We start from the raw sequence: 25665 nt of genomic DNA on the forward strand, positions 1-25665 counted from the left end.
TTGGCTCATCCAAAATCGCCTACCACAGCCGAAGTAAGTAAAATGTGTTCATCAATTTCTGCTCTAAGTAATCTGTTCTTTTGGTTCTTCTTATACAACAACACAGACACAACGACAATGATAACAATCAAAGCAACGCCGCCAATTGTAACGCCAACTATTATTCCTGTTAGATCTGTTTTTACGTCTTTTGTATATGTGCACACATTGTAATAGTCATCAGGCTCATCGGCGAGAATTTGGTTCCATTCTTTTGTCCCATTGACGTCGTAATCATCGTAATTCTTAACATATGGCAAACATAAAGTAATGTCATATACAAAATGTCCTTTCTTTTGGATTTTATTACGATTTGTGTTTGCAAATACTTGAGAATTGAAATCAGGTGGTTGATCAGGAAATGAGATAATTGATAATGATGAACAACCTTCAAAAATTTTCTTAGAATTTGGTGGTACTACACGTAACAAAGGCATGTGTATGAATGAAAGTGAAGAACACCCTTTAAAAATTTGATCTCCTTCGATGTATATTAAGTTTCCAAAAATCACTGTTTTGAGTGATTTACAATTTTCAAATGAATTGCTTTTGATCGTTTCCAAACTGCTCATTTCAATTGCTTCAAGTGAAACACAATTTGAAAATGTAAACATTTCAATTGTCAAAACATTTTCGAGTGAAACATTTCTTAAGTTAGAACAATTAGAAAAAGATTTAGAACCAATTTCATTTACCTTAGTTAAGTTTAATGTTAATAAATTTTGGCAATTTTCAAATGCAGAAACGCCAATTTTTACAACATTTGGAAATGAAATTTTTGTTAACGATATGCAATTTCTAAATGAACTTTCGTTAATTGCTTCCAAATTTGGAAAATTAACGTTTTGAAGGACATTACAATTTTCGAATGCCGAAACACCAATTTTTATTACATTTGGAAATGAAATATCATATAAAGATATACAATTTCTAAATGAATTTCCATTAATTATTTCCAAATTTGGAAAATTAATTTCATTTAATAAATTACAATTACAAAATGCACTTTCGCCAATTATTTGTAACTTTGGCAAGTTAACATTTTGTAAATTTATACATTTATCAAAAGTTTCTTTCTTTATTTCGTTTAAATTTGGCAATGAAATTGACGTAAGATTTACACATGACTGAAACACATTATCATTAACTGACTCCAAAATTTCGTTATTAAAATATTTTATGTTATTACAATATGCAAAACAATTTGATCCAATTATTTTTAACTTTGTAAAATTAATATCTTGAATTGCTGAATTCATAAAACATTCATTTCCAAGTTTTACAATGTTTGGAATATTTATCTCAGTTAAATTCGTTTGACCCTTAAAACATCCTTCACCAATTTCAAGTAAATTAATTGCACTAAAACATTGTAAATTAGTTCCGACGAAAACTTCTTTTCCGATGTATTTAAGTTTTGGCATATTCACATTCACAGTATTAAATTTTGAGTTTTTAAATGCATAATCACTACAATTAATTACGGAAGATAAATTAATACTAAAAATATCACTATACGAAAATGAATAAGTTCCAATGAATTCTAAACATAAGAAATCGGCATGTAAACCTTTTGTATTATAAAAACATTTTTCGCCAATTTTAACAGCGTTAAATTTATGAATATATCCGCCAAAGTATGAAATGAACCTTGCATTTTTGAAACATTCATTGCCGAATTCTTTACAGTTCGGTATCTCTATTTTATCGATATACTGATTAGCAAATAAGTAATCAGGCGCAATTTCTAAACTCGGCATATTGAAGTTATGTATTGAGCTTTGTCCTTGAAATAGATATTTATTACAATGTGATAACTTCATCGCTTGAAATGAAACAATTGATTCACATAAAGAAAATATATATTCACCAGCTTCAATAAGATTAGGAAATGTACAATTTTCCAAATAAATACATTTCTCAAATACGTAATTTCCGATCTTTTCGACGTTCTCGAAATAAATCGAAGAAAATGATAAACAATTCGAAAATGAATAATCATTTATTGTTATAACATTTGGGAAATTAACTTCTTTTAAATTAGTGCAAAATGAAAATGAATAATTTCCAATTGTTTTAATACTAATTAAATCAACTTCTTCTAAATATATACATTCGAAAAAACATTTGTTCGGACAATTTTCGATTTTTGGTAAAGAAGCATATTTAAGGTTTTTACAATGATAAAAACAATTTTCACCAATCGAAGTCAAACTTGGAAAAGAAATATTTTCCAATTTCAAACATGACGCAAAAGCGTTTTTACCAATTTCTTTTATATTTTCACCCAATAAAACTAAAGCCAAATTCGAACACAAATTAAATGCATATCCACCTAATGAAATAACCGAGTTAGAAATTGTAATATTTCGTAATGAATGACACATTTCAAATGCATTATCATCAAATGTTTTAACGCTTTCACCCATAATAACTAATTCTAAACTCGAACATAAACGAAACGATTGTATCCCAATAGAAGTAACCGAATTTGGAATTGTTATATTAATTAAAGATGTACAACCATAGAATAATAAATCACTAATTTTACTTAGCTGATTCGGAAGTATTATATTTTCTAATGATGCACAACTTTCAAAAGCTGAAACATCAATAGTTACAACAGAGTTTGGAATTGTTATACTTTTTAATGATTTACAATGCATAAATGAAAAGTTACAAATTGTTACAACTGAATTTGGTATTATAATGTTTACCAAAGATGAACACCCATCAAATGAATATTGTTTTATTGTTGTTATTGAATTTGGTATTGTAATATTTGTTAATGAATCACACTCACAAAACATATAACTTTCAATTGCATTTATAGTGTTTGGAATTGTGATATTATCTAATGAAAAACATATATAAAATAAATAATCGCCAATTGTCTCAATGTTTTCACTAAAAATAAATGTCCGTAAACCAGCGCATCTATAAAACGCAGCTTTACCAATTGTTGTGACTGTGTTCGGAAGTATAATATTTAATATTGTTGGACATTCCGAAAATGAATATTCTTCAATTGTCTTTAAATTTTCGCTAAATATAATGGTAGTTAATGAATCACATTTGCTGAATGAATGATTGCTTAGTAAAACAATTGAATTTGGGAGAGTGACATCAATTAACGATACACATTCAGAAAATACATAATTGTTAATTGACGTGATTGAGTTGGAAATGGTAACATCGGAGAGTAGGGCGCATTGATAAAATGCATATTCTGAAATTGATGTGACTGAATCTGGAATTTTAATGCTCCTTAATGAAATGCATAGGTGAAATGCATGGGATTGAATGGATTCTAAGCCTTCACTAAGTGTAACTGTTTTAAGCTTGGAACATGCACAAAAAACATAATGTTCAATCGTTTTAACAGAATTCCCAATATGTGCTGAAATAAGATTTTTCCATGAAATAAACTCATCCCTAGGAATTGCGCTAATTTCTCCACCAATGAAAACATGTTTTGTCAAGTTTTTATATTTTTGAGTGAAATCGTTTTTTGTATAAATAATTAATGTATTATTACTTTCAATAAAAGACATTTTACCATGAACTGCAAGTAAAGTACATATGAAACAGATCGAGTAAATCATGGGTTGTGTTATTTTTTTAAATTTTGGTGACTTGGGAAATAACTTTTTAAATACTTTACACGGAAAAGTTTTAACGTCAAAACAATTTTTTTTCGATGAGTTTTCGACAAAAACCATAAAAACAAAGAAACATCAGTTGCTGCTTTAAGCAGTTTTTGGATATTAAGATTATGAAAAATATTTTTTTTTTAAATTTGAATAAATAATATATATATAAAATATTTATAATATATATTTCAGCGTCAAGCTAAGGGAGAAGATACCTTCTTTGAAACCCTTCTCTTCTTTGGAAGTATAAGCTGAGGATTTAAATTTTCTTTTGAACTTTCATTTTCATTACTCTGTCTTTCATTTCTTTCAAGACGTCTTTCAAGATCCCTTATTGTTTGTTCATGCTTATTCACAAGAGAAAGGAGATATGGAACTTTATCGTCATTCATCATATCAGTATATCTTTCGTTTATCTCTTGCAGTTGATCCTCAAGGTCTTCCCTAATCTTTTTCTGTTCTTCAAGTTGTCTATGGAGTTCTTCTAATTTTGCTTCAGCACTTTCGTCAGTTCTTGTTTCCCAAAACGGTTGTGACGCGGCGGTTTGGACGGTTTCCAGCACTTTTGTGAGAGCATTCAAAATTTCGGTTTTGTTTGATTTGATGTTTGATGCGTTGAAGAGCAAATCAGAAAGATGACCGAAAACGGGATAAAGTGGTGACGAGCGACTGATAGAGATAAAATTGGGGTCAATGCGCTTTGACAATAGCGAAATAATGTTGAGACGAGTTCGAGATTCTTCTTTTGGTTGATTAATGCGAATTTCTTTGAGCTCATTGAAGAGCCTTTGATTAACTTCGTTTGTGCATTTGGTCTCTTGTTGTGCTTGCTTAAGTTCGATGTTGACCCGAGATAATTTTGATTCAAGTTGTTCCTTTTGCTCAAGAAGAGCTTCATATTTTGACTTCCATGAAAGGACTTCTTCATCTTGTTTGGAAATGTGGGATATTGCATCTGAGAGTCTTATTTTGAGAGATTCGAATTCATTTAAATTTGGTATATTTTCATCAGATCGGATCATCTCTTTACTTAACTGTACTGATGTTTCAAGAAATGACTTTTGAAGTGCTTGAATTTGATTTTCATAAGAAATCAATTTTTCTGAACATTTAAAAATTTCATCAAGTGATGTGCACTTAAAATTTTGGAAAAGCTGATGAATGAGATGCTGATATTTATGTTCGGCATCTGATTGTTGACGTTTTGCGATTAATGCAGATTCTTTCAACTTAGATTTTTCTTCTTCAATACTTTCTACATATTTGTTACGCTCTTCGAGTTCCTTCTGTATAGTTATAGCCTGGTTTTCCATTTCCATGAGTTTTCCTTCATATTCAGCTTTGAGTATTTCTTCTTTTTGTGAGTATATCAAACTTTGTTGGTTAATGTATTGCTTGAAAGCCTCAATCGAATCAATTGACACTTCATTGTCACTTTGAAGCTCAATAGAACTTCGGAAGTTGGGGTCTTCAAGCATGTAAAAAAATAAACGGCTTGGAATTGATAAACTATTCAAAAATTACATGTTTCCCCGCCATTGACCTAAAATAGAATTTGCTGAGTTTTTCTCCTATCTTTGAATTTTTTGTTGTTACTCAACTCGTTGTATATATTTAATTAGAGTTTAATAGTAGTTTAAACAAATTAAAATTCTTTAACTCAATAAATAAATAAAATTATTTTGTTAGAGGTCATAAAATCAATCATAACTTGATATCTAAGTCGTTTTGATATAGATAAGTTTCTTTTTGGGTAGTCTATTAAATGGATGTGCTTGATTGAAAAAAAATTTCATGCACATGTAATTTGAAAATTTAAAGAAAAATTAAGTTAAACATATCCATTACTATATGGCTATTCATAAGAAAGTTCAACAACATGTGATCCATGTGGCTTAGGGAAGTATACATTGAAGCAGGTCGTAAAAACAGATGCGAAAAGTGTCCAGTTCCATTATCATTAACAGGTGCAACCAAATGTATAATATGTCCAAAAGGAACAAATGCATATTCATTTGCACTGGAACAAATTCGAAAAGTGTTCTTCCAATTCTTATGCAGATCAAGAAAGATTAGGTGCATGTAAGGAATGTCCACTCGGCACTGATACACGGGCATTTACATCATGTAAGAAATATACAGGAACAGAAAGTCAATATGAATACGCACAAAGGTTACGACTCATCAAGAGAAGCTACATTCAAATGCCAAGAGTGTCCAAAAGGTTTATATTCACAAGAGGGTGCAACTAAATGCACATTATGTCCAAAGGGAACATATTCATCATCAACACGTGCGAAAGAAAACACAAAGTGCTCCGCTGGTTACTACTCAGATGAAGAAGGTGCTAAGACATGTAAGAAGTGTCCAGTATGTACATGTGGTATTCCAATACGTAGCTACGGCACTTAACCTTTGCTATAATTGCCCATGCGGAACAACATTGCTAGCAAATGTACTGAATGTTCACCTGGATACTTTCCGAACAGAGAGCTAGAGAATAAATCAGAGAGCTCTTCTTCTTGTGTGATATTTTTCCAATTTTTCATCATCGATGATTGTGCCGTCACTTTTTTCATTATCAACCTCAACCGTTATTTAACAATGGATTCCAGTGGGAATAACATATTATCAGACCATTTTTGAAAAAAACTCAATATTTTTTTTGTTTTTAGAGATATGAAGCCTAAATAAAAAATCTGTCCTGTGAGATTTTAGATAATCTTCGAAAACCTTTATGAAAACAAATCATAAAAACAGCTGTTTTTGAATGATTTACTCAAGTTGTTTGTTGATTTAGGGCACCCCATATTAATTCGTTGTCGAGATTTGATAACATTGCACTTTTTAATATCACCCAAATTCGACTCTTCCTTATTTCCTCCCTTCCTCGAATACAGTTATATTACAGTAGAAATCTGTTAGTCCGACTCTATGAGAATTTTAGAAACTTTCCGTTCAAATTTGTAAAATTTCGGAATTAATTTCTTAATTTATCATATTATAATATATTTAATAATATATATATTTTAAAGTAAACGCATTTTATCAATTTGCATATTTACATATACATTTCCATTTAGAAAGTAGAATTACAGTACAAGAGCGACGGTTGGCTCATCGGGTTAATTTATTGAATTGAAAACATCGACCAATAAACAAGATTTAAATTGAGAGCATAACCGTGCTCTTTGAACGTTGCGGTTAAGGATTGAATATGAACATTTAGCAAAATGTTGTCTTGCCTGTTTGCGCTTGGGCTTTCGACATCATTCTATGTCATGGCACCCCTTGATTTCCTCGACAACAACCAGAACTTCAAATACCAAAGCAAACTTGAAGGTTGGCTTGATAAGATGAAAGAAGCTAACGTCGATGGTATGATGGTTGATGTTTGGTGGGGCCTTGTCGAAACAAGCAAAAAGAGTTACAAATGGACAGGTTATGAAACATTCTTCAACATGTGCAAATCCAGGAATTTAAAGATCATCCCAGTTATGTCATTCCACAAGTGTGGTGGTAATGTTGGTGATACCTGCAATATCCCACTCCCAAGCTTTGTTGTCAATGCTAAACCATTCTTCAAAGATCAAAACGGATTTGTTGATGAAGAATACATCTCATTCGGTTACGATAACACAGTTATTGACGGCAGCAGAACACCAATTCAAATGTACAGCGACTTCATGAGCGCTTTCAAGAACAAATTCCAAAGCTATCTTAACGATGGAACAATTGTTGAAATCGAAGTCGGTGTTGGTCCATGCGGTGAAATGAGATACCCATCTTACCTTGCTGCTTCTGGCTGGAGCTATCCAGGCTGTGGTTTATTCCAAACATATGATGATAAAATGAAGGCACTTCTTGTTGCCGATGCTGCCGCTGCTGGCGTTCCAAGCTTTGGCCGTAACCCAACTAACACAGGTGGTACAAACACAAGACCAGGCGGTTCACAATTCTGGACAGATGGCCAAACCGACAGCTGGAACTCCGAATACGGACAATGGTTCATCAAATGGTACGCACAAAAGCTTATTGACCACGGATCTCTTGTTCTTAATGAAGCTCGTACCGTATTCCCATCAACCAAACTCTCATGCAAGATTGCTGGTATCCACTGGTGGTACATGTACTCATGCCACTGTGCTGAAGTTACCGCAGGATTCAATAACTTCCTCTTCTATGATGGCTATCGCGATATCTTATCAGCATTCAAGAGATACAATGTTGATTGCTGCTTCACATGCCTTGAAATGAGTGAAAATAGCCAATACGGATCAAATCCACCATATCTTGTCCAACAACTTCTTAATGATTCTGAATGGGCAGGAATCGATTTCGAAGGTGAAAACGCTCTCGAAGTTTATGACTGGGGATCATACGGAAGAATCACTGAATGGGCAAAGAAGGGACTTAAGGCATTCACTTTCCTCAGATTAAATGATAATTTGATCAACAACTACAATACCTTCAAGTCATTCGTCAACAACATGCACAACGCATGAAATGGTTAGTAAAACCCCTTTTAGAACATGAATTTATTTGCTGATAATAATGGAAATTTTGACATCAAATTTGATGCAGCAGTTATTTGAACGTGATTTACAATAAAATGATTTATTATACCGAATCTCAAACAGCCTTAAAACGGCTATTTCTGTTTGGAGATATTCGGATCAGAGCATAAAATGCAATTTTAAATGTTTTATAACGTTTCATAAGATTTCAGTCCAGGACAAAAAAAATACTCATTGGACATTTTAATTTGTTGCTAATTTTGTAGAACATTAAAATAATAATATAAAAAAATTGTAAAACTTCAAGTTTTTTTGGACAATTTCATTTGGTATTTGTTGAAATATTTCCGCTTTGAGAGAAGAATTGTTTGAGACATTTGTATGCATACAAGTATTGATTGTGCAGATTTGGTTGAACTTGCTGAATGTCACAATTAGTAAATAAGTTAAGAACGAATGTAATATCACAAACAGAAAATATTTTAATTTGAATTATTTTTGATTTTTTATTTATTTTTGTAAGCAATTGGCGTAAAGTCTAATTGCTACACAGGGCCATCTCAGGCTGCGCAAGCGTCCTTAATTTTCTGTTGGAGATCATTGAAATACGGATGGCTGAGCGCATCTTTCGCGGTGATTCTTTTCGATGGATCAATTTGCAGCATTTTTGATATCAGATCTAATATTTGCGCGTCTGCTCCATGTAAAATGTTTGCCAAATCTTGCGGCTTGTCCTTATATCTTGGCAATTGCTTGAACATGAGCATTGTTTCCTCATTAGGAGTTCCGATGATATCAAATATTTTGTGGAGTATTTCAGTGTCGTTATCTCCAATGAACAAAGGTTTTCTCAGGATCATTTCGGCAAGAACACAACCTGCGCTCCAAATGTCAACAGAGTTTGCGTACGATGTTGAGCCAAGAAATATTTCTGGTGGACGATAATATGCTGTCACTAAATCAGGCGTAGAAGCTTGTGGAGGAGAAAATTTGGCCAACGAGAAGCCGCCGATCTTAAGAAACCCATTTTCATCAAGAAGAACATTCGAGGGATTTATGTCACGATGAATTACTCCTTTGGAATGAAGATAATTAAGACCTGACAAGAGCTGATACGCATAAGACTTGAGTAGGTTGGGCTGGATTTGATGAGTCTTTATATAGCTTGCCAAGTCGATGGGGAAAAAGTCAAGAACTAACGCAAACTTTGTATCATCTTGTTCAACATCGTGAAGTTTTACAACATTTGGGTGATTCAGCTCCTTTAATATTGATACCTCGCGATTAATTGTTTCTAACTCATTTGGTAAAGTGTACTTTCGTATCTTCAAGGAAACAATAGAATCATCACGTAAATCCTTTGCCTTGTAGACAGAGCAATATGTGCCTTGACCAATCAAACAAATTTTTTCATATTTACTTTGTCCAATCATTTGGAAAAATGATCTTGTTGATCATTTTCGATAACTTTTCTCAATTTTTAAACGTCATTATCAGCTCATAGAAAATCATTTTAAAATTGAGGGACGATTTTGGTTCCAAGGTTGGGGTGGACCAAAAAACCTTTGAATTGTTTCACAAGTCCCTCAAAGAAAATAATATAAATTTACAATTTAATTAATGTATAAGTAAAAAAAAAAAATTAGACAATTTACAAGATTTTCAAATCACTTTTAGGTGAAGATCAAATTAATTCTTCACATTCAATTGAGCAAAAAAAAAAGATTTGAAGATCAGATCCAAATAAATTTAATGACGAAACTAAAACAATTGAAAATGAATTCATTCGTTCTTCAAATGTTAATGAATATATAAATTCTAATGAATAAATTTGAATATAAATGATTTAAACATTGATATAATGTTACCAAAGATGTGAATACTGAAAGCGATTTTAGTGAAGAAACAAAAAATTTAAACAATAAATTTAAGTCTTTTTCATGAAGAAGGAATTTTGAGCATTGACATTTTTATTTTATCACAAAAATAATGACAATTGCACTTAATTCACTTACTTTGTTTAATCTTACCAGATGAACCAAAGAGAAGTTGCACTCTTTTTACTTGATACGAATCCTATTGCATGGAAGAAACTTGAAGCTCAAGGAGAATTATCTTTTTCCATGTGTTTAGACCAATTATTTGCATATTTTAATCAAATGATTTTAACAGACATTTTTCAAATAGCTCCAGTTCTTGCATATAATCAAGCTGGCACAGAATGGGTAGCACCAGGTCCAGAAAGAACAGAAGCACTCATCAGAGGGGAACTTCAAGCCACAAATTCAGATGAAATTTTTCTTTATTGCAAAGAAATTGTCTCAAACATTTCAGGGTTTGCTAGGCAATGTGCGTTAAATCCACCAGAAGAGAATCATGGTGTCAGATTAGACATTGCATTATCACGAGCACTTTGTCTCCTCAATAAATTCCCTTCTGAGGTAAAAAAAAGAATCATAGTCATAACCCCATCGTGTGATTCTCAGTCACATTTTGAGTCCACAATCAATGCAATTTTCGCCGCGCATCGAATCGGCGTTGTGATCGATTCGTTAATCATCAAATCAAAAGAGTCACTATTTCTCAATCAAGCAGCGCTCATCACAAACGGCTTCTCGCTTGCGATTGAGTTCCGCACAAAACTTTTAACCCAATATCTTCTATCAATTCCACCTCTTCCTGTAAGAAATCTGATAATGCTAAAGAAAGTCCAAAATATAAATTATAAAACACCTGCTGAAAATACTGGCAATATGATCGACGTGGGTTTAATGTGCCCTGTTTGCCTCTCTGTTTTCGAAAAAACTGAAAATAAGCTGAGAACATGTCCTGTGTGTAAGTCAAGAAGTCTTGTATAAACATTTTGAAAATTAATATTTTCAATAAATTATGTGAAATAATGTTTTTGATTTTACTTTTTTCCACATATACAAAAGATCTGTACTTAAATATGGTAACAAATATAACAGTACAGAATAGGAATGTATATTGAAAGCAAAAGGAGTGATTAACTGGTTAATCAATGATTACGAATTTTTTCCAATTTCTTTGTATCTCCAAAGACAAAATCACAGCTTCAAGTAAAGTTGATTAAAAAGTGAAGTACTACTGTTTTGTATTTCAAAATTAACTATATCAAGTTAAAAACTCATAATTTTCATCATTATAATATTTTTTGGGAAGAATTTTATCTTTTTTATATGATCATTTATAGGCCTTGCTTTGAACATTTTAAGTAATTATTAAATTTATTTTTTGGGGTTTTTTAGTTTATCTTCTTGGTCTTAACGGTCACATTCAGATCTGAATAAACCATTCAATTCAGACAATGTCGACCGACAAACCTCTCCATATTCTCAGGCAATGGATCAAAGATGGAAGGCAAATTGACGAAAGTCAACCAGGTTTCCTCAAAGTTGACAATGTTAGTCTTGATCTTAATCTCCCCACAGAATACATTTCCAAAAGAGGTAAAGGTGAACCATATACACTTCTACAAGTCTGGTTTTTACTTCAAAATGAAAATATGAAGTATGCAGATTTTGTTACTGCCTCCAAACAGCAAGGAATCCAAAACGTTCTCTATCAAGATAAAACATACATTCTTGATTGGCTCAGAGGCAAGTTTGCCAAAGTCGATGGTATTATAGACGAAGAACCAGAACCAGAATCTCAGTCTAAACCACCCACCACCCAAGAAGAAACAGCTGCTATTCCTGCTGTTCAAGCACAAGAAACACAACATGAAGAGCAACCAGAGCCTGAGCAAAGTCAGATCGAAGTTGCAGTTGAGCAAGAAGTCGACATTATTGACAAAGGGCCAACTGTTGAATTTGATCGACTTCGACCAATTGATTCCTGCATTCTTTGTAACAAAGACTTTTCCTCCATGATTGAACAGACCAACATTTTTGATCGTGAAGACAAGATAAAGCCACAACAACAAATCTCAAATCCGATTTTTAATCCCAGGGACGATTCATGGATTAACCAACAGGGCGCCGTACCTGAAGGAAAGTTTAAGAACTACATAATCCTCGTAACTCGTAGTACTAAGTCAACCATCAACAACACAAACATTGTCACTTTTCTGACAAAGAACGTTTGGGAACCGCCAAAACTTAATGAGAATCTAACGCATCAGCGTTTATCGCATATGCACTCAGTCACGATGCAAAGGTATCAGTACGATATCGTTGCGGATGAAAGCTTGATGAAAGATGACGACTGGAACCGAGTTGTAGCCGTTTTCTTGTTGGGCAAAAAGTGGCAAATCAAAAACTTTAAGCCAAATGACCAACGACAATTGTTCGAGAAAGTGCTCGGAATTTATGTGGGATTCGACGACGCGCCGCTGCCAGAGGATATACAGAAGTGGGTGGTGAAGGACTTTAGGATTAACAAAACAAGAAGAACAAACGACGCACAAGTGGTGCAGAATATATGGCACGAAATAGAAGAAGCGACAGAAGCATTGAAGAAAAGAAGGAAAGAAAAATAAAAATAATTTTTTAATATATAAATTGGTAAATCATTTTTTGTTTATTTGTTTATGTGTAATTTCTAATCAAATTATATAAAACTTATGCACATTTTGTTGTTTAATAAATTTATTCAATGAACAAAAAATATTAATATAAATATTCTAGAATTATTAATAAGTTTTAACATAGTTGAATTCATGAACTACTTATGTCTCATTATGCTATTTATTTTATTATTTTTTCACAGACATAAAAATGACATAAACTGGTTGTAAAAAATAAGATGATCGGTCTCAATAGAATCACCTTCAAAAAGTGAAACCGATACTACCGATTTTTCACCAGTTTACACCATTACCACGAAAGAAATTTTTTTTTTTAAAATGTAGTAAATAAATAGAATTCATTTCAATTTTTGCTCAATGGTGTCGAAATAAAAAAATGAATAACAATACAATTTTTCATATTTGAAAACAAATTTTGTATACAGCATTTGTTACATCTGAAAAATTTCGTTCATAATTTGGAATTCGAAAGAAGTCTCACACATATACAAATAAAATATTTTATTTATTACAATTCATTTCTTGGAAATCGACTTACTTCGCTTCCTTCCGTTCATGTTAATCAGCTCCAGCAACTTTTCGCCTTCGCATTTATCGGGCAGCTTGAACGACAGTTTGTACATCGCCTTCGAGCAGCCATTCTCGTTGTTCCCGAACAGAATGATGACTCTGCTGCCGTACGACGACATCGTGAAGTCCCAAAGCGTCGAAAGTTGCCCCTTTTCTACCATTGGCGTTTCCCATGAAAAGTCGCGTAATGACAATAGAAATGGCGTCGGCTCTTCTTTGCCGCCGAAAACAAATAAGTAATCGTCGTTAATAAGTGACGTGTTATAGATACAAAGTGGCGATAAAAATGTGGTATCAATCGGTTCAAGAATTTCGTTGGAATATAACATAATGTCATTATTGTTGTGGTTTTCGAGATCAACTCCGCCAAGTATTAAAAAGGAGTCATCGTTTTTGGGGATAAATGAATGATGTCGAAGTGCTTTATATTTGGTTTGTAATGGCATCTTCGTCCATTCGTTTGCCGAAATAACATATTTGTATACTTCAAATTCAGTTTTGCCTCCACTTAAGAGAAAATAATCATTAACAAATGTAAGTTGAAGACCTGAACCAGAACCTGGGATGTTGCCTTCTTCGTTGTCAAGATTGATCCACTTTTTTTTGCGGACATCATAGCACCAAAAATCAGATAAATCTTGAGTTCCATCATTTCCGCCATAAACATAGACTTTATTTTTTGCAAACCCCATCGCAGAATCTCTTCTTGGACATGGCCATACTTCACCATTCTCAGTTTGTTGTAGGATTTTACATTTGTGATTTGAGATTTTAAGAATCGTTAAGTTGTTGACTAAACGGCCTCTCTCGTCAAAACCTCCAAATAGCCACAAAAAGTCGTCGCTGATCACCATTGAATGGTTTGACATGGCAAATTTGGAAAGTGTCATTTGAACGGTTATTTTGATGTCGCTTTTTGCTGAGTTCGAATAAATTGCTGTCTCACGGAATTGTTGTATAAACCCATCACGTGTTTTAATGTCTTGAAATGTAAATGTTTGGCTATAAGATTCAAACATACTAATAACAACTGATAAATCAGATGTTATTTGAATATTTGCTTCAGACCATTGTATTACTCTTTTTCTTTCAAGCTTATTTTCAGGAAGCTTTTTAGCAACCCAAAACTCATCTGAAAAAATGATTAATGTATATTCACAATTAGTTCCATTTGCTTGATAACATCCAATTAAACTACGTTGAGGCTTAATGATATTCAATGGCTCGAATCGTATGTTTAATTGTAGCATTTCTTGAGATTTCTTCACATTATTTGTTGCCCTGTCCACATCAAGCAGTATCGTCTTCAGTTTTTCAATAGCCTCAATCAAAAATTTGTGATCGGGGTGCACTTTTGGTGTTTTCTTTAAAACCGCTTCGAGTAACATTCGATATCGCATTGTCCTTTGGAATGGTATTGATAGTACGCTATCCAAACTTCTTCCACCAGCATAAATAGTCTTAGAAAACTCATCCAAAACGTTTTTATTTTTTGGGTTATTTTGAGATTTTGCAAGTTTTAATTGTAATGAATCATAAACCGAAATGTAATTTTTGTAAATTTTAAGATATGGAATAAACGCAGAGAAATGCTTCCCTATCATCGTCATGTAATCAAGTCTCATTTTTTCTAAATCAGAATATATTTCTTCTGTAATTTTGACGACTGGTCGCATTGCAGATAAAAGTGAACTTGACTCAGACTCTGATAAGAGACCAGACTTTAAAACTTTGCCGACGTTGAAGTCAAAGCCTTTGATGTCGTTTAGATATGTTTTTTCAGTAAGTTTAAATTCTTTGATTGGATTGACTCGATCATTAATAGATTTCATTTGGGCAGTGGAATCAAAGCATACGTAAAGACGCTGATAAAAAAGATCTCGAAGAAGCGATTTGTCAGATTGATATTCTTCATCATATAATGTCATGACTTTGAAAGAGGTGGGTGGTAAAGAATGGAGCTTATGTAAATGATCAAGAAGAGAATTAAGTTTGATAGTTTGAGGTGCACGAAAACGTAATGAATATAATAAATTACCACTATTAGATATTATTGGAATTTTAAAACAACAAGAAGTGAATCTATATATATCTACTACAAGATAGTATGTGATTTTTGATTTGATTTCTGAGATTGCTAGACCTTCAAAATCTTCTTGAATTCTAAAAAAGAATAAATATGGACAGAATGAAAAAGGATGTTGAAACTTTTCCAGGCAAACCTTGTTGCCAGTATTTGACTTAATAGAAACCATTAAATTGTCAGAAATAAAAAATGTTTTACGAAAATATTCGAGAAATTCACCAGCAGTCATATTTTTAACTTGAAACGCTGGTATAAAACGAAGTTCTTTATTTGGTTTGTAATAAACTAAAAGAGTTCCATTGAATATCTCCATTGGAACTCCCCAAAATTCAGCGCGTTGGATTTGAATTTAAAGGCACCCCAAATAACGGTAAGAAAACATGTGATGTGACGACGCGCAATTTGCATTCAAAAAGTTTCAAGTACGTTATTGTTGTAAACTGTGTGAAAAGGAATTTGTCGGACAACGAAGTTATTCCGTATAATATTTGTTATCTGCTCAATGATATGTGTTCAACATGTTCATGTAACATTACATTGAGAGCATTTGTTCAATTGCGCGTTCCATTGTTTCTGATGAGATTGAGATATTTCTTGCTGATTGAAGATGTTCATATATTTTCTCTTCGTGCGCAGATGCTTTCGTAATATCATTCAAAAGATTTTGCATTTGTCTTATCGCTTTTTTCTCTGCATCAATTTGCCTTTGAATTTCGTTTTTGCTGTTTGTTATTTGTGTTGCTTTTGATTCGACTGTTTGTAATTTGTTTAATTGTGATTGCAAATTATCTTCTTTCACTTTTTGTCTCTTGAGTTTAGCCTCAAGAATTGCTACCTGTTGCTTATTGTCTATTTGCTTTTGCGATTTCTCGATTCTTGTAAGTCTAGCTGAATTTATTTCGGATTTAATTTTTGTGATTTGCTGCCTTATTTCTTCAATTTGCTGTGTTATCTGACGAGATTCTTGTTGAGCCTTCTCATTGCTACTTTGGAGTCGCTTGGATTCATTTTGTAATTTTGAAATCACAACTTCACATCTAGATTTATTTGCTTCAATTTCAGATATCTGCTCATTAACTGATTTTATCTCTGTTGCAATTTTGTGAAATGCCTCGCGAAGATCTGGAAGCTGGTCAACTTTAGTTGGTATTGATGGAATGTTTGGAGGTATATCAACTTCAAAAAAATTATCATAAATGGAGTTTTGTTGTTCATTTTGCGATGTGTCGAATTTTGTTTTTAGTTGTTCTTCACTATCAAGAGTTGAATTCAATAAAGCTTTAACTCGATTTTCGAGTTTTTTATTTCTTTCCATTAATTGCCTTTCACGCTCGAGAAGCTCTGGAGGAAGAGAAATATCATCATCTGAAAGATCATCTGAAACATTCAAAGAATAAGACATTTTTAGGTAATTCGTTAATGGAAAGCGTACGTTTATTATTATTGTATCAGCAAAAATTAATAAACACAATAAGTAAATAATTAAGCTTATTAAATAAATTTACACACGAAAATAGAATTTAAATTTAGGAATACTTCAATATTTATTAATTAATATATAATTTCTACAAAAATGCTATATTTCGAGAAAAAGAAGAATGCTGCACTCTTCATACAACATCCTACACACAAAGTTTTAACAATTCTAAATTTAGAAAAAATTAAAATAAAGTTTATTAAAAATCATCATCATACGAATGTTTTGTAGAACAGTCAATGATCATAAGCTCTGAAGCAAATGGCTCAATGGCCTCCCAAAAAGTATCAACCCATTGGTATATTCCTTGAAATGTTTTAAATTGAATTGGATCAAAAGATGTGTTACTCAAATTTGCTAAAGCTTTTACTATTTCAGCAAGCTTGCTTATTTGCGGAAAGTTATCTGGTAGCAATTTAACTAAATAATCAAGTGCTTTTTGATTATTCATATATGTCTGCATTTCTTGAATTGCTTGCTCTCTTGGAGAAATAACATTTGTAGGTTGAATTTCAATGTGCGTTGGTGCAATTGCCTCTTTTTGATTTTTGAATGTTAATAAAAAATCACGAACTGCTTTAAGTTCGTCATTAATTTGTTTGCTATCTTCTTTGTTTGTTGAAATTATTTCCAATACTCGTGTTATGATCGGGAAAAATTGGTGGTTTTGGGGGTCCATTTTTTTTACTTACCGCCAAATTTAAAAGTCACTTTTTTCAATAAAATATTTTGAAGCAAACAATATTTCGAAATAGCTAATTTGTCACTGTACGACACCTAGAATTAATTTTAAAATAAATGAAATAAAAAAATTCTTGTCAAAAAATGATTCGAATAGATTAATCCATTTCAAAAAGGGAAATATTCCTAACTCAGCCATAAGAACTTCAACATTGTGATGCTTTAAAAAAAAAAAAATTTAATTTCATTGATGTTTAAGTTTTAATGCATTGCAATGCATTCAATTTCAACCTTATAGGCCTTTGGAAGTCTTCCTGCTTGGATGCAAGTCCTGCAGGGCTTGTGTTCGCCAAAGAATTCGGAATAAACTTGGTTAACACGATCAAAATCATTCATATCAAGAAGATAGACTGTTGTCTTGATAACGTCTTCCTTCTTGAATCCTGCAGCTTCAATAATTGCGTTCATATTTTGGAGGCATTGGCGAGCTTGATCAACAACATCATCAATAACCCTATCCTTATCATGTGGATCAATTGCAATGCATCCGGATGTGTAGAGAGTGTTTCCGAATACACGTCCTTGAACATATGGGCCAATTGCTCCTGGTGCGTCTGGTGTGTTGATGATTGTGCTCATCAAAAAATGGTCAAATTCATTCAAATCTTCATTTCACTTCACTTTAAGGTGTTTGTGTGAAACCCCGCCAATTTTTCACAAATCATTCAACTTTTTGAGTCAATCCAGCTCAAAAATTGACATTTTATCGTTTTACACTTCACTTATTCATCGTTTAATAAACTTTTCAAAAACCATTCAAATCCCCATGAAACCTTTGCCACATAAAAACAGGAATTTTATGCACTTCTTTATCAAGACATAAAAATTTATATGTATCAATCCAAAGTTTTTTGAATTAAATGGATTAACATAAGCAACTTTTGATTTAATATTAAATATTTTGCATAATATTTGATAAAATAAAACTTTTTTTAAAGATAGAGAGTTATTTAGTATGATAGCAATGGGTGGATGAAAGTGATGATGAAAACTTTTTTGAAATCAGATGTTCAGAAGAACATAATTCTGTTCTGCAAGATTAAGAACCGCTTTTGTCGATTAAAAATTATTGAAATGAATTTTTTAGCACACAAGAAATGGAAACAAACGTTTCTAATGAAATATATGACCCTTTATCTGATAAATGGCGCTTTGATGACGAAGGCGTAGTAACAATAACATCTGAAAAAGAAATTGAAACAGAAAATGCAATAATTGAATTTAAGCTAAAAGATCTCAAATTACTTCGGAAAAAACATATATTTTGGATAAGAACTATTTATAAAAATAAAGACCACACTGGGAGAAAACAGGAAACATTCGGTATATGGAATCCTACATATTTCATTTTTGTTCTTCGCTGTCTCAATCTTAGTAATAAAAACTTATTAGAGCACTACCTTCATCAGTGCCGAGATTATCTCAAGCGAAGGATTGCAAACGATGGTGGTTTTGCAGGATTCAAGTATGATAATTCACATCTTGTCACAAACTATGCAGCACTTACAGCAATTGCTCTTATTGGAAGAAAAGATGCATATCAGCTTGTCAACAGGCAAAAACTCTATAATCTTTTACTTAGTCTCAAATTGCCAAATGGTGCATTTCGTGTTTCTAAAGGTATGGAACACGATATTCGATCCACTTATTCTGCCATACTTATTGCATACATGTACAATATCCTTACGCCTGAACTCACACACAATGTTGAACAATTTGTTCTCAGTTGTCAGAATTATGATGGCGCATTTTCGCCTCTTCCAGGTTGTGAATCGCATGGTGGATATGTTAGTTGTGCTGTTGGCATTATGTCTATTCTTGGGAAGCTAGACTTAATCAATATGGCTGCGTTGATTCGATGGATCAGTGATCGTCAAATGGCATTCAGCGGCGGTTTTCAGGGGCGCCCCAATAAATTGGTCGATAGCTGCTATTCATGGTGGATTGGAAGCTCATGTAGAATCATCACAGAGCATTTAGGAATTAACCCTTTTTGGAATGAAACCGCAATGACAGATTATATTATTAAATCTGCACAATATCTAAAAGGCGGATTCCTTGACCATAGGCCAAGTTTACCAGACCCATATCATACAATGCTCGCCCTGGGAGGGTTATGTTTATGTGGCTTGAAGAAAATTCCTGAAGAAGATGAAAACGATCCTTTCGAATTTCCAGAATTAAGTCCACTCATATGCTGCCCGAAGTATCTTGTTAATAGGTTGTTCAATTATTTTCATGCACAGCCACCAATACAGTCAAACCTTTAAGTTAGTAAAATTGTATAAATGTTTCTCATTCATTTTTTTATCTTATTTTGTTAGCATTAATATCAATTGATATTTCCTTTTTGGTCAAGAAGTAATTTAGTTATTTCTACGTAATCTATTACAGATTCAGAAATAAGCACAGTATAAAATTCTTATTTCCAAGTATTTTAAAACATTAAATTGTAATAAACAATTGGGTGATATCACCTTTGCATTAACATCAATTCCTTCTTGCTTAACACTTATACTTTAATATCAATAATATCTGGATCTTTGAAAGAATTTATAATCATATGCTTTTTGGTGGGATAAGTATGTTTTATAGTTAATGTTTATTGAATGTATTTTGTAATGTATACAAAATTTTTAAAAATGTTTCTATTGTGTACAGAAGCGGAGTCAACATGCTTTGAAAGAACATAGTTTAAAATACTATTCAAAGCTAAATACTTTTCTTCCTTTTTAATCACTTTAATTATAATATTCATAAAATTTATATAATTTTGATGATGCAAGATATAACAATAGTAAATTGGTTATCATTCGAATAACATCGTGACATTGGCTGACTTCAATTATGATATTAATATATCGAAACACTTTTGAAAAAATTATTAAGTCAGTCCTTATGAAAAACCAGTAAATAATGTAGCAAATTAGGAAAAAGTTACAAATTTTATCCCCTATTCTAAATAAATATCAAATACAACAAATAAATATCTTTAGCATTAATATCAATTCCTTCTTGTTTAAGAAGTAATTTAACTATTTCTGTATGACCATTTTCAGATGCATACATAAGTGCTGTTTTAAATAATTTAAATAATTTTTAAATATTATTTTGAAATATAAAATCATTTAAATAAATCCAAAATAAAACATATAAATATCTTTAGCATTAATATCAATTCCTTCTTGTTCAAGAAGTAATTTAACTATTTCTGTATGACCTCTTCTCGATGCTAAAATAAGTGCTGTCCAAAATAATTTAAATAATTTCCAAATATTATTTTGAAATATAAAATCATTTAAATAAATCCAAAATAAAACAAAATAATACTTTTAATATTAATATCAATTCCTTCTTGTTCAAGAAGTAATTTAACTATTTCTGTATAACCATTATTGGATGCTCTAATAAGTGCTGTCCAAAATAATTTAAATAATTTCCAATTATTATTTTGAAATATTATATTATTAAAATAAATATTACCTTTAGCATTAATATCAATTTCTTTTTGTTCAAGAAGCAATTTAACTATTTCTGTATGACCATTTTCAGATGCATAAATAAGTGCTGTTTTAAATAATTTAAATAATTTTCAAATATTATTTTGAAATATTAAATTGTTAAAATAAATATTAAATAAAACATATAAATTTTCTCTTTAGCATTAACATCAACTTCTTCTTGTTCAAGAAGTAATTTAACTATTTCTGTATGACCATTTTCAGATGCATACATAAGTGCTGTTTTAAATAATTTAAATAATTTTCAAATATTATTTTGAAATTTTAAATTTTTAAAATAAATATTAAATAAAACAAATATATATTTTTAGCATTAATATCAATTCCTTCTTGTTTAAGAAGTAATTTAACTATTTCTGTATGACCATTTGAAGATGCAAACATAAGTGCTGTATTAAATAATTTAAATAATTTCCAAATATTATTTTGAAATATAAAATCATTTAAATAAATCCAAAATAAAACAAATAAATATTTTTAACATTAATATCAATTCCTTTTTGCTTTAAAATGTATGTAACAAGTTCAATATTTCCTGAAAATGAAGCAAAAACTAAAGTATTTTCTGGAAGTTGATTACTTTTAAGGAAATATTTTACAAGAAAAATGTTTCCAATTTTTGCCGCTTCATTAATGATATTTTCATTAATTTTCATTCCTTCTTTTTCTAAATATGTAAAAATTTCATAATTAAAATATGAAACGCATTTTTCTCCTAATTCTTTTAATTTGTTAATATCTTTAATTTTATTTTCATAAAGATATATAAAAATTTCATTTCGATGAAACTTAATTGCTGTTTCATCTGCTTTATCAAATGATGAATGATTTTGTTCACATAAATGAATAATTTCTTCATTTCCACCTGCAACTGCGTATTTACCTGTATCTTCAACGTTTGCACCATTCATAAGTAAATATTTAAAACATTTAACAGATGAAAAAAATGCTGCATAATCAATTAATGAAACATTTTCTTCATTTATAAATGAACATCTTTCATAAAGTGATTTTGGAATTATTTGATTAAAATCGAATTCATTTCGTGATGATATTTCTTGAAGTTTTTCGATTTCATCATTTCGAATTATTTTTGCAATTTCATTTGGATTAATTCCTTCTTCAATATATTGCTTATGAAGTGCAAAATCATTCTTTGAAAGTTCTTCATAAGAAATATTTTCTTGATCAAATAAATATTTATATTCATCTGATTTATCTTGATTAATATGAACAAAAAATGGTTCACATATATTTTGAATTATTTTTGATTCAAGTAAATTATACTTAATCATGTAATTAAGTAAATATAATGATTCATGTGTGTTTTTTTTAAGTAGAAATTGAGAAAATAAATTTATTATTTTTGAGTTGATTTTATTGTTTTCTCATATTTTTCAATTTCTTGTAATAATCTCAAATATATATCAAAATTATTACTATTAATCAGAAGAGATGTATATATCATTTGGCATATAATGATATCATAAGATATTGGATATTCTTTACAAAACTTGCTGATAATAAAATTTGATGATTGAGCAAAATTATCTATACTCAAACCAAAGATTATGTTTTTGAGCGTTGAAAATGTTTCCCATTTGTTTTGAGATTTCTGATTTGCTGTTTGATTTTGATTCATTTTAAAATAAACTGGTCAACTTGAAACAATCAATTATATGACCCACTTTTTGATAATTTTCCGAATTCGACTTTTGACCAGGAGATCAAAATCATTTCAAAAAGTAAATATTTGATTGGGTTTTACTCAAATTTCCTATCGTTCAAAAACCGCAAAATGGAGGGCGTTTTGCATCAGAGACGAAATTCAATTAATAAAAAAAATATTTTATGGTTTATTTCTCGATCTTGTAACACGTTCTGTTTGAATATCTTTATCAACTCTAAATGTTTCCGTTTGAGTCCATTGGAATCTTCTTGGTCGACTCATTATTAGATCAGTTTGATCAATAATTATTTTATGTCCATTTACCATTTCTTTCATCATATTTTTTATTGCACATTCCGAATTTTCTTTAATATCATTAATAAACTTCTTTATTAATGAAAGAATTTGATTATATTCAATAGGTTTTAAATTTCCGGCAATTACATCAATTGCTGACATTGCAATTACATTTGTAAGCGGAAATTTATCTAAAGATTTTTTACACATCTTTTTATCAATTTTATTTGTTTTAAGTTTTCGCCATTTTCTTTGGATAACACATGCAGCTGCATCATATTTCTTATAATTCTCGATAAATAAATTACAAATATTATCAATAGATTGAATATTATAACCAACAAGTGTTTGTTCAATTATAATTCTTGATAAACATCTTAATGATCGAATGTTATGATTGGCTTTCATTAACTTGTCACTTTTTTGTTGAATGTCACTTTTTAGTTGTGTCACTTTTGCTTCAAGAAGAATTTTTTGGTTTTGAAGAATTTGATTTTGTTGTTGATATTGATTCATTATTGACGTTTGCATTTCAATTGTTTTTTGCATATCTTCAATATTGTTATGATATTTGGATAAACGTCTATTAGCTTCACTAAGTTGAATTTTAAGTTTTTCGGAAATTTTTGGAATTTTTTCATCTGTTAAATTGTTTTGAAGAATTATTTGTTCTTGTGCAAACTCATAATCTTTCTTAAGTTCTAAAAGTTCTTGTTGTAATTTCATATATGAAGCTTCTAATTCATTATAATCAAATCTGTTTTCAATGGTGTCGTCACTTTCGAGATTTGAAATGTTTATATTTCCTGATGATTTGACCGTTAAAAGAGCTTTTCTGAGGTTTACACGAGTACCAATCAATTCGTTTTGAAGAGCAACAATTAAAAGATAAAGATACTGCCTATCACATGTTGAAAGTGGTCTTCGTTTTATAAGCTCATCTTCTGATATTTCTAATTCCCGAGTTTTGAGTCTTTTAATTTGATCAAGAGCATTATTGTATTTATCAATTAAATTTCGAATTGAACCAAATTCACGACAAACCCAAGGAAGAGCAGATAAAGCTTCTTGTTCTCGAACGAGCTGATTACGAAGCCCAAAGATTGTGTCTTCAAGACGACGGAATTTCAGATTGATTAGAGATTCAAGTTTATCATCACCTCCGTGATTAATAATTTCATCAAGAAGCCATGGCTCGCTAATGTTTATGTACTTTCTGGCATCTGTTTCGATTTCTTTGATTTCCTTTATTAGTTTTTGATCATCATGAAAACTTTTGAGATATTGAAGCTTTTTCATTCTTTGATGAATTTCACTTGTTTTTTCAAATTTGTCATGCTGAGATTGAACTTGTTTTTGAAGTTCTTCATATTGTTTGGTGATTTGAGAAAGATCACTTTTGTGCAAATTTGTCTGATCAATTTGTTGAATTAACATTTCTCCAAGGTGTGAAATGGCTTTATTTTTTTTTGCTGTATCTGTTGAATGAATTGCTTCAACCATATAATCACGAACTTGTTGAGTTGTTTCAAATATTAAATGAGAACTTTTTTGCCTTTTTTGTTGTCCAAAGTTGACAGTAATTGGTCTGGTTTTTCTTTGTGATAGTAAATTTGAATTATTACTTGGTTTAATTCTTGGTGTCCTTGCTGATAAAGGTTGTTTTTCTAGCTCCCTTTGACTTATAGTTACTAATTTACCATTGTTATCAATATACCTAAATTTATTTGAGGGAAATGGAGACAATTTTTGTTCCATTTAGAAAAACGTATTTCCACAACTGAACAAACATAGTCAATATAGTAAACGGTCATTATAATTGGAATTAAAATGGAAGAAAAAGATGTAGAAAAGAAAAAATTCAGATTTGATATAACAAAAAAAATATCACCAACAAGGCTCGATTGGATAAGGTCTTTAAAAATTCCAGATTTAAATTTAGAATCATCAAAAGAAAATTTCTCAATATTTCTTCTTATATTATGTAATTCTCTTTTCCCAGAATATGGTAAATATGTACCACATAGTATACCTGATGAAATTAAAACAACACAAAAAGAAATATATGAAAATTTTTATCGACTAAAATTTGTTTTTTCTTTACTTTATCACTATAATGTAATACAAGAATCCAATCAAAAAATAAAAAAAAGCTTAAATGTATTAGCTAAATTCGGATATGAAAATACAAATATTGACCCACTTCTTGCATTTTCAATATTTGACAAGCTACTCCAAGACATTTATGTTTATTTGAGTGTCGACCAAAACTTTTTACATTCTTTAACAACAAATCTTGAAGAAAGGTATCAAATGTGTGATGATCTTTCACATGAAATCGAAGATGTCGCAATCGAAAATCGATTTTATCAGCAGAAGCTGAAGAGAATCCGTGACCTTTTGGTAAACTCAAAAAGTGGTCTTGATCACAATGTGATAACAAAAATCATCGAAGATACCGAACGCACATTTTCTGTTAAGTTGTAAATAAACATTGTTACGAATTTAAAACACTATTTTGAATAAAAACTTGTAATATATTCTTA

The 25665-nt window shown here is 30.9% G+C and overlaps 12 protein-coding genes across 12 annotated transcripts; 5 read left to right on the forward strand and 7 right to left on the reverse strand.

Annotated features, from left to right (window-relative positions):
- Positions 1-5: 5 nt before the first annotated feature.
- On the reverse strand, positions 6-476 carry GO595_004426 (uncharacterized protein; the record flags this gene model as incomplete). Its single annotated transcript, XM_067917557.1, has 1 exon — positions 6-476. One exon carries the CDS (start codon positions 474-476, stop codon positions 6-8), a length of 471 nt encoding a protein of 156 aa, XP_067775550.1.
- A 3410-nt stretch (positions 477-3886) lies between these two features.
- Positions 3887-5170, reverse strand: GO595_004427 (uncharacterized protein; the record flags this gene model as incomplete). The annotated part of the gene is made up of 1 exon (XM_067917558.1): positions 3887-5170. The coding sequence occupies one exon, from the start codon at positions 5168-5170 to the stop codon at positions 3887-3889; it is 1284 nt and encodes a 427-aa protein (XP_067775551.1).
- A 679-nt stretch (positions 5171-5849) lies between these two features.
- On the forward strand, positions 5850-6104 carry GO595_004428 (putative protein serine/threonine kinase; the record flags this gene model as incomplete). The annotated part of the gene is made up of 1 exon (XM_067917559.1): positions 5850-6104. The coding sequence occupies one exon, from the start codon at positions 5850-5852 to the stop codon at positions 6102-6104; it is 255 nt and encodes an 84-aa protein (XP_067775552.1).
- An 821-nt stretch (positions 6105-6925) lies between these two features.
- Positions 6926-8197, forward strand: GO595_004429 (putative beta-amylase; the record flags this gene model as incomplete). Its single annotated transcript, XM_067917560.1, has 1 exon — positions 6926-8197. The coding sequence occupies one exon, from the start codon at positions 6926-6928 to the stop codon at positions 8195-8197; it is 1272 nt and encodes a 423-aa protein (XP_067775553.1).
- A 572-nt stretch (positions 8198-8769) lies between these two features.
- Positions 8770-9642, reverse strand: GO595_004430 (CMGC family protein kinase; the record flags this gene model as incomplete). The annotated part of the gene is made up of 1 exon (XM_067917561.1): positions 8770-9642. The coding sequence occupies one exon, from the start codon at positions 9640-9642 to the stop codon at positions 8770-8772; it is 873 nt and encodes a 290-aa protein (XP_067775554.1).
- Positions 9643-10242: 600 nt separating this feature from the next.
- GO595_004431 (RNA polymerase II transcription factor B subunit 4) lies at positions 10243-11067 on the forward strand (the record flags this gene model as incomplete). Its single annotated transcript, XM_067917562.1, has 1 exon — positions 10243-11067. The coding sequence occupies one exon, from the start codon at positions 10243-10245 to the stop codon at positions 11065-11067; it is 825 nt and encodes a 274-aa protein (XP_067775555.1).
- Positions 11068-11537: 470 nt separating this feature from the next.
- GO595_004432 (protein CDC73-like) lies at positions 11538-12710 on the forward strand (the record flags this gene model as incomplete). The annotated part of the gene is made up of 1 exon (XM_067917563.1): positions 11538-12710. The coding sequence occupies one exon, from the start codon at positions 11538-11540 to the stop codon at positions 12708-12710; it is 1173 nt and encodes a 390-aa protein (XP_067775556.1).
- A 563-nt stretch (positions 12711-13273) lies between these two features.
- Positions 13274-15160, reverse strand: GO595_004433 (Kelch motif family protein; the record flags this gene model as incomplete). The annotated part of the gene is made up of 1 exon (XM_067917564.1): positions 13274-15160. The coding sequence occupies one exon, from the start codon at positions 15158-15160 to the stop codon at positions 13274-13276; it is 1887 nt and encodes a 628-aa protein (XP_067775557.1).
- Positions 15161-15946: 786 nt separating this feature from the next.
- Positions 15947-16816, reverse strand: GO595_004434 (uncharacterized protein; the record flags this gene model as incomplete). The annotated part of the gene is made up of 1 exon (XM_067917565.1): positions 15947-16816. The coding sequence occupies one exon, from the start codon at positions 16814-16816 to the stop codon at positions 15947-15949; it is 870 nt and encodes a 289-aa protein (XP_067775558.1).
- Positions 16817-17833: 1017 nt separating this feature from the next.
- Positions 17834-18211, reverse strand: GO595_004435 (endoribonuclease L-PSP; the record flags this gene model as incomplete). The annotated part of the gene is made up of 1 exon (XM_067917566.1): positions 17834-18211. The coding sequence occupies one exon, from the start codon at positions 18209-18211 to the stop codon at positions 17834-17836; it is 378 nt and encodes a 125-aa protein (XP_067775559.1).
- A 518-nt stretch (positions 18212-18729) lies between these two features.
- Positions 18730-19902, forward strand: GO595_004436 (Prenyltransferase and squalene oxidase repeat family protein; the record flags this gene model as incomplete). The annotated part of the gene is made up of 1 exon (XM_067917568.1): positions 18730-19902. One exon carries the CDS (start codon positions 18730-18732, stop codon positions 19900-19902), a length of 1173 nt encoding a protein of 390 aa, XP_067775560.1.
- A 3100-nt stretch (positions 19903-23002) lies between these two features.
- GO595_004437 (uncharacterized protein) lies at positions 23003-24556 on the reverse strand (the record flags this gene model as incomplete). The annotated part of the gene is made up of 1 exon (XM_067917569.1): positions 23003-24556. One exon carries the CDS (start codon positions 24554-24556, stop codon positions 23003-23005), a length of 1554 nt encoding a protein of 517 aa, XP_067775561.1.
- Positions 24557-25665: the final 1109 nt, after the last annotated feature.

Source organism: Histomonas meleagridis (genome assembly GCF_020186115.1).
Source record: "Histomonas meleagridis strain 2922-C6/04-10x chromosome Unknown contig_26, whole genome shotgun sequence".
Lineage (NCBI taxonomy): Eukaryota > Parabasalia > Tritrichomonadida > Dientamoebidae > Histomonas > Histomonas meleagridis.